Below are 19,354 nucleotides of genomic sequence, written 5' to 3' on the forward strand. Positions count from 1 at the left end.
AAGTCGCATCGATGTCATCCTTATCAGTGGTTGTCGCGGCCTAGCGAATATTCACATCTGATCAGTGTGGGTTACACGAACATGTAGACCTATAATGCACGTGAACTCAGGTTTTCGCATTACCGCTGTGAAAATGGTTGCGTGTTCATTAGCTCGGTTGATGCAAAATAGCAGGAAGTTAATTCCCGTAGGATCAGTAATCGGCAACTGAATATTTACGATTTTTAACGACCGAACTCCACTCAAACAATCTTGACATAAAAGTCTATGTTGTTCCGAGCTGCGGATTTCCTCCTTGTAAGTATGCAAAGGATTACACGTAGTCCTATATAACAGACACGGTTTTGGATGTCAAATGGGTAATGATAATACTTGTCAAGAATAATTCAATATAAAATCATAGTAAACACACAGTATATTATCGTTTCTGAAGGCCATAGACTCGGATATCAAGCAATACGGTTCAATGGTCATATTCGGGCGTGACGTTTGAAACGACTTGTGTGACGTTTTATATCAAGACCTTGGGTCGTGTGCGGTTTTGTACTGTTATAGAGCTATATTACGGGCTTCGTTTTAAAGAAATATTCTTTAAAATAAATGATAATAAGTTTATGAAACTGGTCCATCAGAACTTACCAGAAAATATGATATTTACATTGTACATTGTACATTGTACTACAAAAATAAAGCAAAGCTTGTGATTAATGAAAGGAAAAAAGTGTCCATGTCCTTGAAACGGAGATTTGGACATAAGATAAGATTTATTGTACCAACACCAGCATTTACAACCAACAGATTTCGTTTTCCTATAGATTATCGATAACGTATTTGAAGCAATCTCTAAAGTAGTAAAACAATATACATTCATTCCGCCCTTGTGTAGCTATAAAATTATATTGAATTGCCAGAGAGCAGGCCGCTGTGCGCGAAGACTATTCAATCCTATGCCTTTGAAGATTGAAGAATAAATAACCTCTCCTACTTTTTGGGTTAACCCTTGGGTCTGTGTGATATCCAAGAATAAATTCAAATACGCAGAACGTTACCGGAATATGTCGAAGACTGATGTTTTAGACCTATACTCCAAGTCCCAAGTTCACAAAGCATTCTCAGACTTAAATTAAGAATTTACTCAACTTTCAATCACTGTTTATGAGAAATATCTTTGATCCAGAAACACAAATCTTTACACATAGTTTCTTATTGATGTATTTGATACATTAAAACAACAAAAGTTTTATAAATGGCTATATTTTAGTTAAAATAAGGCAAACAATATTGAGTAAATTCTTAAATTAAGTCTGAGAATTCTTTGTGAACTTGGGGCCAGGACTTTCTTGTTCCATTTATATTTGTCCATAATAGTAATGTTTTCGGAAATGGATTGTAATTAATAGGCCCGGTTGCTAAATGAATATATCTTTAAAATAGCTATTGTTTTCACAGGCATCGATAAAGAAATGAATATATTTGTTGACTTTGTTTTTAGCATAATAATGGAATTGTCTATGTATGACGTCAATGATTTTACAGAAGGGCTTGAAAGTAATCCAATTTATTATGAAAATCTACAACTGTCTAAAAGTATGAAGACTTTCAAGGTTGGTAGGCTTATTGCTGGAACACCTTTTTTCTACTCTCTCAACTAAAGAATAAAATTATAAAAGTATGCCGACTTCTAATTTCGGTGCAATTTCAGAGCCTTAACTCCATTTTTTTCTAACATCTGAACAGAACCCGCTCCTAGGCGCGTTAAAAATAAAAGTAACTAAGCGAAACAATAACAAAATATTCACTACAAATATGTCATTAGATGGACAAATGGCCCATTTCTGGTATGTTTTTGGTGGTCGAGGAGGGAAGTGGAGGTCGTAGAGAAAACAAACCTGGTTCCGTTCACAGTGGCGGCGCCAAGGGGCTCGGGGTGGGCATTTGCCCTCCCATAATTCTGGTTTGCCCTCTGTCCCCCACCCCCGCAATAATTTTAAGGAATAAAATAAAATATTTGTGATATTTTTCGGTAATAGATACCTTCCACGGTGATTAAATCACACATTTCCACCCGTCATAGACTTGCATGTTGTAAAGTCAGAATGATTTCTTACCGAGCCCATCCTGCTGTAAACCTACTATAAACAATAACACCTTGAGAAGTGCATTTTACGATCAACAGGGTTGTTTGGGGCATAGGTTCAACGCGGCAAGAATATTCATTCACGTTGATTCACTCACTACTCCGTTCGTTTGACGCTTTCCTCTCCGGTCGGATAAACTAGTGGGTTTGGCGACAGGCGGTGTCTGGTTAGATCTATTTATCTCGACGATTAGTGCCTGAAATACTGCCAGACTGCATTTCCGGCAGTCTGTTTTTCAAAAATTTCTGGAGGAGGCCCCCCATACCCCTAGTTTAAGCTCGGGCCTTTACCCCCTCAACCTTAGACTTCGCCCCACCAACCACCGGCGACTCGCGCCGCCACTGTCCATGCAGCGCGGCCGTTTCATATATATTATATGTATGTGTAATTACCTTTTTTTAATTCTGTATGTTTCAGTATATCTGTAGTAATATACCAGGCCCAGGTTGTAATATGGATAATTATGTGGAACAATTTTGTGGCTGCAATTGTCAGCCAAGCTGTGAACTCATAAGTTGCTCATGTATTGAACAACAGGGTCTTAATTATCAAAATGGACGTCTTTTAGAAAATATTATATGTGGAGATAGTTCCAAAGCTATACTTGAGTGCAACTCAAAGTGTTCTTGTGATAGAGCCTGCTCAAATAGATTAGTTCAGAATGGTATAAAATATAAACTTGAGGTTTTTACCGTTAAACACAAGGGTCTGGCGTTACGGACACTGGAAACAATTCCAAGGGGATCATTTGTTTGTGAATATGCTGGTGAAATAGTAAGTGAAGAAGAAGCCAATAAAAGATCAAAGAAATTAACCAAAGATGATATGAATTATTTGTTTGTATTAAAGGAGCACTGTGCCTCGGGAATAATTCAAACATTCATTGATCCAAAATATAAAGGCAATATCGGTCGAATGATCAACCATTCTTGTGATCCGAACCTAACAATGCATCCAGTTCGAATCAATAATAGTATACCTCGATTAGCTTTGTTTGCTAATACTGATATAGAATTGTTGGAAGAATTGTCATTTAGTTATGGATCTAGTTCGAATTGTGATACAGACAAAGGTGTCAATAAAAAAGCATGTTATTGTGGAGTAACTATGTGTAAGAATTATCTCCCTTTTGATACATCTGTTTTTCTGTAGATTTGTTTGTGCTGCATAAAAATTGTGACAGATTCTTTATAATAATGATATCCCTATGTTCTTGGTAAAAATATATCAGTAAATATCAGATGCAAATTTTTGGCGCTAAAATACATCTCAAGACCACTGCATTTTTGCAAATCTTTCTTGGTTATTGGCTTGAAATTTATTCCACATATGATGTCAACTTCAACTGTCTATTTTCTACCTAAAACAAATTGATCAAAATCCAGTAAACAACAAGAGTTTTAATCATTAACAATAATTACAAAATATTAGAGTAAAATTCATACAAAAGCAATAATATATCATATATACCAACTTCCAGACTATCACCAAAAGAAAACAATTACTCAGATTAAAACATTTATAAATCAGTTACAAAATATATATTTATACAGAATAAAAACAAATATATATTTATATCAAATTTAAACATTTAGTGAAAACATGTAGGGTACTTTCTTTTGCAGTGACGCATTTAGGACTCCAGGTTGGGTGAGGCCACAAGTGTCTTAACTGTAGTTTTAAGATATGTGTTGGGAACTGCCGCTGTTAAATGTTTTGGACCAGTCAAATATGATATAAAAAAAAAATAAATTAAAACATGAATATTAATTATTAAGTTGTTTTGTATTATTACACACTATTAATAGAATTAAATACAATATTAATTTGTAGTAGACAGCCAATTTTCCTTTAGATAATTAGGGGGATGGATTTCTGTTTAAAAAATTTCTTATCTAGACATAAATAAATCAAATGGCTTTTATACTAGACAAGTTACAATAATATATCTATGGATGATTCGGATTGAACCAAGAAAAATACATGTTTATGATTTTAAGTAATCTGGTAATGTGCTGGCTGCGCATCGGAATCCAAGATTAGATGCTGAACTATCTGGAGTATTCTGACTTCTAGCTTGACATCTATATCTATAACAGTAGGACTGAAATATATAATATATATACATATGTTTAGAGATATCTAAAATAACTAACAAAATTAAAATCATTTAAATTAGCCAATTAATACACATAGTTATTCAGGGTTCCCGCGGTCCTTGAAAATCCTTGAATATGTTTAAATTTAAAATTTCATTTTCAAGGTCTTGAATAAACTTGAATTTCGCGGAAATAGGAAAATATCCTTGAATTTCAGTTGAAATCCTTAATTTTGTTTCAAATTGGTAATAATAGTAAGTTGATATGAAAATCCCGTTTAGATTAGAAGTTTTATAACGATAGTTGTAATGTTTTGGTTATTTTTGAGATGAAAAATTGTAACTTTAGGCTAAAAAATGTCCTTGAAAATCCTTGAATTTGACATATATTTATCCTTGAAAAAATGTTTGACGAAGCCGCGGGAACCCTGTTATTGTACACATTGTGTCATTTTATTTATAAAAATAGAAAGCACAGTGTCAGTGGTAAGCCCATTCCATATCATATTTTGGCTTTCCTCATCCATATTTTAACAGTTTTGTAAATAATAATATATGCTCTAGGAGAATGATGAAAATGGGTTTCTTGATTGTACAGACACAGTATGGTTGGGTTAAAGAAAACTACTGTTCAGATTCAAACATGCAAGGTGATTCAGTCAGATAAGAAAATCAGAGTAAGGTGATTCTGTCAGAAGTATAAGAAAAGCAGAGTAAGGTCATTCAGTCAGGGTAGGGTGATTCTGTCATAAGTAATATAAAAAAAGCAGAGTAAGGTGATTCAGTTAGGATTATATAAGAAAAGCAGAGTAAGGGGATTCAGTCAGGAATAATATATGAAAAATAGAGGGAGATGAAGTAATCAAAGTAATAAACTGTACCTTGTGGCATAAAAATGATCCGCCCTTTTTAACTTTATCTTCACCGGATGCTGGGCCAGTCTGCAAAATAAGCAATGTTTTTTTATTTATTAATTATGTCGAATGGATTTTCTTCACAAAAAGGAATAAAAATTGTCAAATACATGACAATGTAGTGGGGGTACAGAATTTATATTAGATTTGTTGAGTCAATGGATTTTCATTCGCCCACGGACAAATTTACTGATACATTGATGTGAGAGTATCGATGTTTGCTCCAGATGCCTCGATGCATAAATTTTACTTGATATCAGCACTAACAAACACTGAGATTCTATTACGGGGTCACTTCTATTAAGAGGTCAGTCATGACAATTCCCCTGAATGACTGGTGAATACAGATATTCTACTGTATAACATAATCTTCAGCCCTTGAGATCCATGTTGTTGTATTCTCAAAATTTAAAACTGTAATGTGAATTCATATGAATGGCAATTTTGCAATGTGAACACAATCAAAGAATTTTGTCAACTTTGTACACAAAGATATAATATTTGAGGTACAATTTGTTTTAAAAGAAAACTAACAAGATTATCTTTAAAATCTGTTGTATGTTTAGTCTCCCACCAGTCATTTGTCCATTCCCAAACATTTCCAATAATATTTTTTAAACCAAATTTATTCTGTTCAGGATAAGCTGTAACCTGTAAAATATAAATACAGTACTAGTAAAGATGGACAGTGGCTTGCTAAGCCTGCTTGTACATTTGACCGCAATATCCTCTTAACGTTATCAAGTAAAATGACAAGTATAGATATTGTGGGTTAGATATCAGACCAAATTTCTACAATTAAGATCTACATCACAAACTCTGACCTGTACCAAATCCACAAACCTTCAAAGCTAAAATGTAAACTGTGAGATAATTGTACCATATGCAATAAAACCAGTGGTGGCCAGGCAAGATACGCCCACATTTTGCAAGAGATGGATAGAGAACAAGCTAAAAGAAAAGCGATTTATCGTACAATCAGAAGTTATAGTCTGAAATGCGCGAATATCGAAACGGACTGAGATATTTGGGACATAAAGATATATTTTAAGTTTCATCAAAATCGGATAAAAATTGTGACTTCGCTAGAGTGTCCACAACCTTGGTATTACATACTTTTACACTTTTCTCCGGCCGTTTTGGTCCGACATTCACTAAAATTCGAACTCAACCATCATTAGGGTGTAACAGTGATATATTCAAACGGTTTTTTTTAAATCAGATACAAATTGTGACCTCTAGAGGGACCACAAGCAACAAACTCGATTTTTCCTACAATCAAGGGCCATAATTCAAGAAGTTGCGATCCGATATGTGCGAATATCGAAAGGAACCAAGATCCTTGGGTTATAAACATGTATTTCAAGTTTCATTAAAATCGGATCAAAATTGTGAGCTCTAGAGGGTCCACAACCTTGATATACCATTTACACTATTTGCGAACGAGGGGCGGCCATTTGTCCGGCAATTTTGGACCATCATAACGGTGAAACATTGATATATTCAAAGGTTTATTTTTTTTTTAAATCGGATAAAAATTGTTACCTCTAGAGGGACCACAGGCTAAAAACGCAATTTTAGTACAATCAAGGTCCATAATTCAGGAAGTTACGATCTTTGGGTTATAAACATGCATTTCAAGTTTCATCAAAATCAGATGAAAATTGTGACCTCTAGATTGTCCACAAGATAAAAATGTGTTTTTTCATACAATCAGGGGCCATAATCCATGAAGTTTGAATCCGATAAATGCCAATATCGACAGGAACCAAGATCTTTTCGAGATAAACCTATATTTCCTATAAACCTATAAAAATTATGAAAGGTTCAGTGTCCACAAACAAATTGTGGAGGGACGGACAGGGCGACAAAAATATACGTCCACATGAAAATGTGGACGTATAAAAATTCTGAATCAGAATAGGGTTCTTCCAGACGCATGCCTCCATAATTATATTATGGTACAGCAGTATAATTAATTTTTAAGTATGCGGTACAATTAATAAAATTGACAAGAAAACAGGTTTGTCAGCATCCCATCTGAATGAAGTAAATTCCATCAAAATTGTCAAAGTATAGCTTAGACAAATGATTTAAGAATTCAGGGCTGTTTTCAGTACTTATCAAATAAACAAGTTACATGTCACAGACTGGTCTCGGTTTCTAGTGGAATTAAACACATTTAAAATTTTGTAATCTTAACCCAGCTTAGATTAGATCTTCTTTGGTACTATTTAATAACATGTGAGGTTTTATCTGTTTTGACAACCGTCATGAAATTTCAGGGAATTACTATGACAGCCATACTGACACATACTCTTTGGCCCGGATTTATGTGTGCACATCTACAGTGTATAGTGAACATCTGCTCTACTGCCAGGAATCTGTAATCATTCCTTATCCAGTAAAACAGTCATACGGTTTATAAAATTTTAAAAAGTTATCTTTAGCCTATACAATGTAACTAGAGACGTCCTTCATCAAGATCTTATCTGCACTTCAAGAATATCTACTAATATTTACGTAGAATATCTAAGACTTTAAAATTATTTCAGGTGTTTTTCAAAATCAAGTAAACTGTGAAATGATTTCTTTGTCTTAAAAAAATTCAAATTCATATCATAAACTATGGTTCTCTTTATGTAAAATTGTGAATTATATTTATTTTTTCATAATTTACCGGCGCAGTACTGTCAAATCCATCTTCTTTTGTATTTTCTTTGGGAAATTCACCTTGCCATATGTTCATCCAGTGTTCATTTTTAGGCATTTCTTTATTTCCCCAAGGAAATAATCTACAAAACACACAAGCTTAGTTATTAAACCATGATGTTAAAGGCTGTGAAATAATCACAAATATGTGTGCTGCAAATATACAAGCTGTCAGCAAGACATTGCTGGTCACATGTTTGGCAATTGTCGCCAACAAACCCTCGGGAACAATAAAGCATGCTGTTACATTGTCTGTTTAGGCATGTTTTGGTGGCAGATCCCCTGGTTTAGAATTACATGTACATTGATCAATCCTATCTCTTTCAACATCAATTAATTAACTTTTTTTTAAAAATTAATTTAAAAAGGACTTTAAACTTAAAGCATGTAAATTAAAACAAACCTTTGCTCTAATCCTCCTCTACATGCATATTCAAATTCAGCTTCTGTTGGTAATCTTTTACCTGCCCATTTGCAGAACTCTGTGGCATCATTCCATGATGTATGTACAACAGCATGATCCATTCTAAAATATATATAGTGTAAATTACCCTTGTGTCATTCATTACTCAAAGAATGTAGTTTTATTACTATGACATAAACAGATCTTGATTTTTTTTAGATTTTGGGGGCTCAGCGAAATGTGACAAGACCTAATTCTTAGTTTCCCATATATTGCACTAATTCAATATGAATCAGCAACCCATGAAAAATTATTTGTGACCCAGGGTAAATCTGAAAAATTTGGAATGTGTTGTAGCCTACCTACCTGTTTTTTATGTTACTTCCCTTTCCCTCGGGTATACGCCAGTATGCGCCATCGACAGGTAACCACCACGGAGCAGCAGCTACCTATAATTTATAGACATATTGTATGATCCTTCTGTTCAATTTGGAACATGTTCACCATCGTTTTTCACAGAAGTCTAATAACTTTTCAATTTTTGAACACCTAAAACATTTATTAATTTGGAGCTGCGTAGATTTAGTGAATAAGATGCTGGCTCACTAACCAGGAGTTACTGGCTTACCTCCTGGTGTTCCAGCAAGAACAGAGGTCCTAGTGAGGAACAGTGTCTAGTCATTTGCATGCATGTAAAGGAACCCTTATTGGATTCGAAATAAGAGTAGGCCATAGTGCAGCTGTGCGGTCAAAATTTCCCTAATACATGTATGTCAGTCTTCATTAGCTCGGTTTGTGCAGAAATCATTTTATTGATTTCTTGGCTAGATCTAAATCTACAGATACTTTTTTCAAATGTATCACTATTATCTAGATGTTCCATTATTCTATTAAAATAGATCTTTAAAACTGACAGAAAATATTAATAACACAGCCACAGGTGGTAACTATAGAATTTATAAATTTAGAAATTCTCTATTTGTATTGAATTCAATATACATGTATATCTAATTAAGCTATCAAATAGGATCTATTTGCTGAATGATTATTATTGATGACAGTACAGTATAAAACTAATTACATTTAACACTTCAATGTACACTCCAGGATACTAACAACAATTTATATATGATTTACATGAAATGCTAAATTTACGGCCTTACTAAATTTATAAAAGTATGTAGACGTATAGAAATTAAATTTTAAAATATATAAAAATAATAATTACAGCTTGAGTTATAGTTTGCTTCACATCTTCACTCAGATGAACATCCATTACAAATGAATTTCCAAATTTTTCAGCCTGAAAAAGTTTAAACAAAAGCATAGTGATATTTTAATTTTAGAACTTTTGAAATGTAGTTTTGTCCACTTTTGACAATTTGTTTGCATAACACAAACTTTTTAACTGTAGGCCTACAATTTTTCATCAGATTCATCTGAATTTCTGTTTTTGCATCCAATGACATTATAATTATTCCATTTCATAAGATTACCTTTTTCCTGTAAGGTTACATAATGTTGTTATATTGTGTTTTTAGTTTAATTTTAACAGAAAACTTTAAACTTAGTTTATATGTTCTACATGTATGTATTTGGTATTATATAGGTTTTAATTCTACACTTTATTTAATAATTTCTGAAGTGAAACAGTTATTGTATCCCCATTACAGTTTGCACTGATAGGACTGTACTGAACAACTGGATCTTCAACTGATTAAATATACACCTGATATTAATAATCATTCATTCTACTACATGTACATACATGTATGCCATGTAATGTAAAATATCATTCAATTCATAATGATTAAGATATATGGCAAGGCTCAAGATTAATATCTTATCTACCACCAACTTAACAAGTAGGCCTACATGTATTATCTCCAGCACTGATAACCTGTCTTAACAATCATGATCGATCAAGTATTTCAGATGACAAAAAGGTCAGAAGAATAAAGCCACAAAGTGAATAGCATATAGGTACATTGCACACTAGTGGGGTTTCTCACAACATGCACCAGTAAAAAGAACCCAAAGCCAATGGAACGTAATGCACGGGGGTTCCCAATATAAGGGACAGTGCTTATATTTGTGGTGACAGGGAGGGTGGGGGGGGAGGTTATGGTTAACATTAGATAAGCTCTTGTGATATGAAATTTGAGATTTAATTTTTAGGTTGAAAGTAGCATTGCCCCTTTATGTCAATCCGTACAATTCAGCTAAGCTGGGTGCGGGTAATTTCATTCCAAAACCGTTTCACCACAGGCTGTTACAGCCTAATTTTCAATTGGGCTGTTTCATCTTTTAACATTTAATTAACAGAGTTACATATATATATATATACATTAATAAACAAACCATTTAATTATAATGTACCCAAGTGAGAGTTAAGTTGTATAATTACTTATACCGGTAAGTAAGAAGCCAGATAAGGTAACAAATTAATTTCTTTGATCCAAACTTGGAATACTTGAATGATTATTGTAATATGTGAGTAAATTTAACTTTATTTCAGTAACAATCATAACATGTGATACCTTGCCCAAAAGTTCATGACAAAAATAAAATTATGTGTTTATCTACTCTTGTTAACTAAAAGAAAACATGAGATGAAACAGACTAGATAACAAACCTTACCTCTCAACCCTCCGTGTTTCGAGATAAGAGATGATGCTATTACCTTCAATGTAGCACATGCGGGAGCGATTCGCACCCGGCATTTGTAAACAAAATTGACAATATTTTTAATCAAAACAACGATTGGTTATTGTTATTTATAATATTTCTGCCACACCCAACTACAATTAAGCATATAATCCTACCTGAAACGGGTACAAATCCCCTCTTTTTAAACCAAAACGACAGTAGATTGCTTTTTCCGACATTTTAAATTTATGTCTGTAACACATGAAGGCGGGCCTCGTGCGCAATAGCCAATCAAAGTACCCATCTGATCAGAGTTGCGCAGTAGTAATACGGCATAATTATGAACGTTCGAATCAATTTTGATAAAAACAACGCTTGATTTACTTTACATGTACATGTACATGATAAATGAATGTTATTTCAGTAGATAAGACTGCGTATAATAAGTACTAATACTTAATAGTATAAAATTAACTTATTTTTAAGATGGTACATACATTAATAAAGAAATTGAGTTTGCCACTTGGAACTAATGGCATCCAATCGTAGCTAAAAACAAGCACATCAGTATATCTCAGCGTTTTTAGTTACATTCTCGTAGCTAAAACAGCCCATGCAAGGTGAAACAGTTTGGGAATGAAACAACCTGAGCTAAGCTGAGTTCAATACAATCACTACTTGATAATGATATAAAACAAATGATTATTTTAAAAGATATTAATTGATAACCTCTGTAATATATCCAGTCTGATTAACAAATAGTTCAAATTCTGAGTTACTGACTTCATATTTGTCCATATAAAATGTATTAACTTTCGCTTTTCTCCCAGGCCCTTCACCATCAGCTTCAAATATCTGTTTATCTGACCCCATAGTAAATGTTCCACCTGGGATTTTAACCATCTCATTTGTACGAACATATGGATTTTTTACATTTGTCTCGGGGCGATAGTTTTTGCTTCTGTCGTCTGCTGCTGATCCAGCCACAGGAGAATCGCTCGCGTCATCATTTTTTACATCCCCACGACTAATACTGCAACCACAACTCTTCTCCTTGCTTGCATCACAGCTTTCTTCGTCATTTTTCTCACATTGAGATGAAATACAACTACGCGATAGAAAGGTAATCACCAAAAACACGGAGTAAATATTGAGAAGTCTCATTTTCTCCACCATTACTGAATTTATGTATCTTTTTAGATTGAAGAGTTGAGTATTCATTATTTCATGATAAACATTTAAAAATAGAAACCTTAATATCAATTTCAGATAGTAATTATGAGTTACATTTATAATAAATTCCTTTTTCTCGGTGGTGTAATTTCGAGAATTAGAATCAGAATCAGAATTAAATTAGTGTTGGATTTTTATTACATTATTCATTATTCAATAACTGCTCCCCTGCCCAGCTGTAACATCGGGGAGAAAATCCGCAAAGTTATGAAATTTATTTTCTAATCAAAGAAGCCCAAATGGGTATGCCTAGAGATCTTTGGATTGTATTCTTATTGCCGAAAACAATAGTTAGGGCAACAGGCAGTAAAATAGCTTACAGCAAGGAAGGGAGAGGGGCGGGCTAGGTGGGGGGAATGGGCGAGGCGATAGAGGGGTGACTGGTGTTGGGATTCTGAGCCTGAGGGCAGACCCCACTGATATAATAATAGTTGCACAGCCTTCAAAGGGTAGATAAACATTTGGGTGAATTTGAAAACCTTGAATTTGTTTATTTGCCTAAATAAACCTGTTGTGTCAACCTGTATGGATTTCATTTATTTTCAATAGATTTTCATTTCAATTTATTAAATCCTGTGCCATTTCCCACTAAGAGTAGCCTAAGAGTAAGACTGCGTTTTCTGGACCAGAAACAGATATTGATGAATTTAAATCGCTCAACATGAGTCAAAATCATATGCCGCAAGACCATGAAGATTTGTCACTGGGCCGGAACGCGAAAGTATATAATGACCCCTATATAGCATAGGCTTAAAGTTCCAGGAGATTATTTTCAAAGGATTTGCTAAATTCCTTCTTGCTCCTACAGTATCACTGAGATTCACGCTGACCTGCATTGTTTTAGGGGTTCATGCATCCACTGCTTTTAGTAATAAATTGATTTGTTGCAGCCTCGGAATGACCTATAAAATTTATCAGTATCGGTAGTAACAACTACGGCCCATATATATAACTAATTGGTGAAAATGTTTAATGCTACATTACCACAAGTTTGTATTTCAAACTATAATAGTTAAAAAGTAGATAATGTAAAGGGAATATGCTGAAAATTTCAGTCAAATTACTTCATTGAAGCCGAGAAAACATCATTTTAAAAACACAGTAGCCTCGATTGTCATTGTTACCACTGTAATGACAATAAAGAAAGTCTTGATTATCCATTTTTGTGGTTCATCATCAATGGGTCTGGAACAGCAGATCGGATTCAAATCGAATGTAAATCGGACATATAGTATGGTCTTGTCATGTTATTAAATGTCTAATTAATAGTTTATATAACACTTCAGGCCTTATGAAAGACCTGCAAAAGGCAGATTTAGCTCTTGCATAATGTATGTTTAACTTGAAGATGTTTTATTACAGAAATGGAAAAGCCAACATGGGGATGGCTTGAGCCATTTGAAAAATTTGGTCAACTGGGTGATAAAGAATCAGATTACAAGAAAGTATCGTATGGTGACAGCACAACAAAATATTCAACATGTACCCATGCAGCACATGGAATGATTTATGCCTTAGACAGTACAAAGGTTTGGGATTTGTATGAATCCAGGGCAGCAATTTTGGTAAATCAGAATATACTTTTTTTTATGGCCTCCTTCTCATGTCATTGGTCAAAATCCAAATGTGTGAAAAGGAACACTTTCTTCTGTGACCATTGCCGATCTGTATTAACAATGAATTTTCGATTTAATGTTGTTTGACTTCAAATCGCTAAGAAATTCTTTTATTTCACTTACCTGATAAACGATTGATGAAGGTTTTACTTATTTTTTTACTTTCTTTTTCATGATCTTCTAAAGATGCAGATGCGATTTGATGGTGTGTTAGGATTTCCAGGAGGTCTTGTTGATGCAGGGGAAAATCCTGCTGCTGCACTGAATAGAGAGATGATTGAGGAAATTAATATTGATACTTCGAAACATAATTTTAATGATAAAGATCATTTGGTAACATATCTTCATGAAGAAAAGAATCTGGTTTTGCATTTCTATACTAAAAAAGTAGATCTGACAGAATTCCATACTATTGAAAGACGAAATCTAGAAGCGAAAGAATATGGTATTGAGGTAGTTATTATTTCTTGTCTATATTTCGGCAATCCTTTATTTTCACAAATAATATTATCAGTTTGCTAAGTTTAAATTTGCTTAAAGAAATTATGTAACTCATTTAAGAAGTCCCACTGTTGAATTATACAGGTTATTTTTGTAATAGCCACGCTCTCTTACATTAACCTAAGCAAGTATGTAGGTAGACATAGCTATTCAGGCATAGCATGGAACTTCTGGTAGTTGTACTGTACAACTTGTACACGACTAGGATACAGGTTTCTAAGAATTGACCTATTTGATTCACTAAAACTTATCTGGAACTCACTCAATCTGTTCCACAGAAGGAAATGTGACAGTCTTCTTTTAACTTTAGAAGATGACTGACCTTTAATGTCACATGCATACGTGTGACGTCACATCATAGGGCACGATAGGGGGTGCATAATTTAAAAGTACCGTAATGAATTTAAACTCAGAGTATTAACCCTTTCTTGGTCCTGATGCTAGCTAACACTTGATTATATTCTTTCTCTAATTTTATTATATATGTAATTTAATACTCCATTGTATTGATAATAATATTTTTTATATCATTTATGTATCTTGCTTTTGGGAAGCCAATTTATATAAGTCATTGACTTGTTTCGGTATCCCGTGAATAAAATATTGTTTAAATAATAAAAATATTGAGAGCTATTTAACTTGCCCTGATGTCATCCCTTTCTGTGATTATAGCAGCCAAGTGAATTCACTGCTGATCAGTTTGGGACTCACTATGTTAATTAGGTGCTCTGTGACCAATTTTATTCAACTGCTGTCATGATTCTAATATTGTCTAATGGCATTAGATCTTGCGGCGTCTCTCCTCATGGATAAATTTAAGAAACCTTTATTCTGGAAAAATGAAAGACATTATCAAACTGATTATGGTAAAAGAACAATCAGGAAATTATGTATTGTTTATTGTATTTGATACCTGGGGAGTCAAGGTGGCTGGAGGTCCCATGTTAGATCCCTGCGTTCATCAGAATTTTCTGGTGTGATTCCTCCTCGTCAGTGGTGCAAGACCAAGGGCCTGGCAAGGGACAGCTTATAGTAGTTTAGATGGGATAAAAAACAGAGGTCCTGTGTACACATTAGCATCCACGTAAAAGATCCCTTTGTAGTTGGAATTCAATATAAGAGTAGGCTGTAGTGCCGCTTTCCAGGCAAAATTTCCTTCATAGCACACTGTATGGCGTATGCCGTCTTCAATAGCCCAGTCGGACGTTAAACCCCATTTCATTCATTCACTCATTTGATACCTCTTTATATACTTTTTTATGTCATATCTTTCTTCATTTTTTGTTTTGTTTTTCAGACTTTTGGAATTATACGACCCCCGCTGTTTACTATGGGTGATAATCTACGAGGATTTCCAGCTTTCTTGAGCAACCAATTTGCAGGAAATTCCAAAGAAGAACTATTATTGGCATTATGTGCCACCAACATAATGACGAAAGATGAAATAGATATAGCTGTAGAAGCTATGAAAAAACATATTCGATCTCTCCAGTAGTTTTAAAATAGTTAATGTATTTATTATTGTCATCACCCCTTTTGGTCTACACTTCTTAAGTGTACTCACTCCTCACTGATTTTTGTAAAATCGTTAGTATTGTGGTGAAGATGGTCCCTATTTTGTGCCTTTTTGTAAAATTAACACCTGTGTTGTGGTGGTCAGTCACTGACTGTTAATAGTGTACATTACCAAACTCATTTTCACAGTACAGAGTTCTGTTTTTCATCAATCTTCAACACAATTTACATTGCTGCTCCTAGCCTTCACTGAATTTCATCAAATGTTCAGGGATAGTGGGTATTGAGGTATAGATGTTCCCTATAGATTTTGTGCATTTTCGAAATTCCATATCGGGATAATGATGTTTTCCCCCAAAGTGGTTCCTTGGTTAATGCCTGTGATTTATGTGATAGTTCTTAATTGATTTTGGTATTGGGGTAAAGAATGTCCATATCATTAGCATTTTTGAAAATATGGTTCCAGAGTTGTTGTCCATGAATTATGCTATTGTGTATAAACTTGAATTACGCATATACTTGAATTATGCATATACTTGGTAGATTTTAATAGTTATTACTGGACTAAAGATGATTACTGTTGATTTTGAGAGTTTCAAAAAAGTACTTCCAGAGTAGTGATTGTTGATAAATGGGTATTAACTTAATGTAGCCGTTGTTAACCAATTTCTCAAAATATCAGAAGCAAGGTTTTATTATTAAAGCCCAGACAAAGAAGCTGTTGGTTGGCTATATGTTACCATGACTGGTAACCTATAGTGATTTTTTGTTGTGTTTTTTTTTTTTTTTTATGGGTGTTTTAAGAGTTTTAGATATATGTGGGTGTAATTTTATCTTTTAATATTCCTGGGGTGTGCCATATTAAATTTTATATATACGGGTACAAGATTTTTGAAAAAGGAGACGTGTACACTGTACCTTGAAAAGGTGTTTGTTGGTTACTGCAGGGTTAGCGTAGAGTAACATAGTTGTAGTCAAATGCAGGAAAAGGTGATTTACCCCACCTTACATCAGTTACTTTGTGAGATCTGCTCCAAACTTTGACCTATGAGAGTAGCTCCCCTTTAATGCACTATGAGATTGACGCTTACAAAAGAGGATTCACGATACTAGATCTTTCTTGTCTGCGATATCACCTCGGTGGAAGCGGACGTAAAATACAACTAACTCATCACTAGAACTTTGTACAATCTGGAAAATATACTTCTCTAGGGTTAGGGTTCGGGTTAGGTTTACAAATTATATGTGGATTGTGGTTAAAACTATTCTGAAGGGTTAGGGTTAGAATTGTGGGTACAAAGATCTAGTATTGTGCAAAGAGGATGCCAAAATTTCTACCATGAGTAAGTAAGAAGTAAGTTAGGAATGAGTCTGTCTACCTAATAATTTAATCCTGGTACGTAATAGATTATCATGGAGCACTAATTCTTATGTATGACAGAGTCAACCACTGAGCTGCACATGCGACATGCAATAGCACCATACACGTGGGAGGGGTTTGTTGTCAAATTTGACACTTCAAGGAAGGGTTGATGAAAACTGCCGCATGCTGGTTTATCTATCCATATTTGCTTTCCTATCGGTTCTTGCATAAGATTTACTGTTTAGCGTATCATTGCTTTAGTGTGTTGCGTTTAATTTGATCGGGAGGCGTGTTCGTCGATGTCAACGTCAACCAACAACATTGCAAGAATTGACCGTGGCACTGCAAGAGGAGTGGGTCAGATTGCCCCAAATCGTGATTAGACGGTTGATTAGTAGCATGCCACGATGAATTGCTGAATGTCTTAGGATTGGTGGAGCAATTACTCATTATTAAGACAAAAATCAAAAACGTCCATTTTCACATTTAATGGTGTATCTCTTTGCGAGTGAAATGGGGCCGTCAGATAAGCCGCCCATATGAACTGTTTATGTTCATGTGTAGGTAATTGGCCTGTTATTAACATACACTGGTTACCTCTAATAAAAACAGCAGTGCATTTCCAATGTTTTGTATTGTTTCTGAATATCCCGGTATCCCCTACTTTTTTTGAAGAGTATATTAATCTAAAATCCTGATAGTTAATAGCTTATAGTTATGATGCCAAATAAAAGAAATTATCTAAAGATTTTTTTTTTAATGTCCTGGTGGCTAATGGCTTTGATATGAAATGTTTGTATAAGATATCAGTATTCAAGACAAAAAGCCTCGGAATAGTTTATAAGTACATGTATATTTTTATATTCTATTATATTTTATTTTTGTTAACTATTTATTTTATCAAATGGGTTAAATTAATAAATATTGTTTCTAATATACTATTGGGTTTTTTTAAAAAAAAAGGTTTAATTTCTATGTGTGGCAATATTATTAGGTTGAAGTCAGGCTGTGTCGGGGGGGGGGGGGGCTGCGTCATTTAAAAACATATACGACAGTGTCTGAGCTTATGAATAATATTGACAATACGGAGCAGTTTGTTTCTCAGCTATTTAGTCGGACATGTTTTTCGGTTCACATTGACGTTTTCCACTTTTAAATTTTAATGATAATTCTAGTACATTCTTTATTACTTTTGGGCAGCCTGACGTTTCGGGTAGACAAGTAATTGTGGGAAAATTTTTTTTTTTTTTTTTTAAAAATATGCCTATGTGTAACCCCTCTCTCTGATTTAGATACATGTACACATTATAAATATTTACATACATACATACATAATTACATAAATATAGAACATATATGATACATCATGGACTTAGATGATTATACAGAGTGCAGGGTTTGGAATGACTTAAGAGTTGTTTATGGAGATTTAAATCTTTTTGATAAGAAAATAAATTGTTGGACTTCTTCGAAAATAAGTGTGTTTATCTCTGGACTAAGTTTTGTTGACCCATACAACAGACAACTGATTGTTTTATGATTACGTTGAAGGTTATGGATTGTCCGTTTTCTTGCATCTGAATATAAGTGACATACGAGTAAATAGTGTTCGGTATCTTCGAATTTGTGACCACATAGGCAAGCAGGGCTATCATCGACGACGTGTCTGAGGAATTTATGGCCTTGTAGGTTCGAGCAGCATAATCTTAGTTTACAGTGGATTATTTGTAATTTTCGTATCCCTGTATAGTAATGTGATGGCACGATGTTATCTAATTTATTTAGTGAATTTCCAAAGATAGCAAGGGATCGAGAGTTTCTAATTCCAACGTTAAATTTGTTCCATTCTCGTATACTGGAAGGGATGAAGGACTCAAAGAAAATTTCGGTTCTGCATCTGGTTTCCTTTCGTTTATCTTTGTTGATAGGGGTAGAGGACAGTTCTAATAGGTCAGAGAGATATGATGGCACGTACGAGGTTGTTAATAATTTTATAATCTAGTTCGCAAATTAAAGTCTAATAAACACTAAAATTCTGTTTATTGAATAAATCGAATCCGTACTGAATGACTATAGATTAAAATATTTTGTCTGGATCGAGCCACTCAGCTTGGAAAAATCATCTAGTTGGCTAAATTGTGCCTGAAATTTAATAAAACACCGAATTTGTACTGAATTGACTATGGATTAAAACATTTTGTCTGGAGTCACC

At 34.1% G+C, this 19,354-nt stretch overlaps 3 protein-coding genes across 4 annotated transcripts; 2 read left to right on the forward strand and 1 right to left on the reverse strand.

Moving 5' to 3' along the window:
- Nucleotides 1-235: 235 nt before the first annotated feature.
- On the forward strand, nucleotides 236-3,902 carry LOC126827678 (histone-lysine N-methyltransferase SETMAR). Its single transcript, XM_050557128.1, has 3 exons — nucleotides 236-297; nucleotides 1,493-1,604; nucleotides 2,556-3,902. The coding sequence occupies exons 2-3, from the start codon at nucleotides 1,500-1,502 to the stop codon at nucleotides 3,288-3,290; spliced, it is 840 nt and encodes a 279-aa protein (XP_050413085.1). The 5' UTR covers nucleotides 236-297; nucleotides 1,493-1,499; the 3' UTR covers nucleotides 3,291-3,902.
- LOC126827677 (formylglycine-generating enzyme) lies at nucleotides 3,524-12,098 on the reverse strand. Its single transcript, XM_050557127.1, has 8 exons — nucleotides 11,644-12,098; nucleotides 9,494-9,568; nucleotides 8,632-8,714; nucleotides 8,266-8,388; nucleotides 7,831-7,945; nucleotides 5,685-5,801; nucleotides 5,118-5,177; nucleotides 3,524-4,242 (listed from the first exon to the last, which is right to left on the reverse strand). Exons 1-8 carry the CDS (start codon nucleotides 12,088-12,090, stop codon nucleotides 4,126-4,128), a joined length of 1,137 nt encoding a protein of 378 aa, XP_050413084.1. The 5' UTR covers nucleotides 12,091-12,098; the 3' UTR covers nucleotides 3,524-4,125.
- A 216-nt stretch (nucleotides 12,099-12,314) lies between these two features.
- On the forward strand, nucleotides 12,315-18,047 carry LOC126827768 (U8 snoRNA-decapping enzyme). 2 transcript variants are annotated; one of them, XM_050557289.2, is made up of 4 exons: nucleotides 12,315-12,390; nucleotides 13,510-13,712; nucleotides 13,950-14,216; nucleotides 15,562-18,047. In XM_050557289.2, the coding sequence occupies exons 1-4, from the start codon at nucleotides 12,387-12,389 to the stop codon at nucleotides 15,757-15,759; spliced, it is 672 nt and encodes a 223-aa protein (XP_050413246.1). In that variant the 5' UTR covers nucleotides 12,315-12,386; the 3' UTR covers nucleotides 15,760-18,047. The 2 variants fall into 2 exon arrangements, with proteins under 2 accessions (XP_050413246.1, XP_055958526.1); XM_056102551.1 differs by having other exon boundaries at nucleotides 12,336-12,351.
- Nucleotides 18,048-19,354: the final 1,307 nt, after the last annotated feature.

This window comes from Patella vulgata, chromosome 7, assembly GCF_932274485.2.
Source record: "Patella vulgata chromosome 7, xgPatVulg1.2, whole genome shotgun sequence".
Lineage (NCBI taxonomy): Eukaryota > Metazoa > Mollusca > Gastropoda > Patellidae > Patella > Patella vulgata.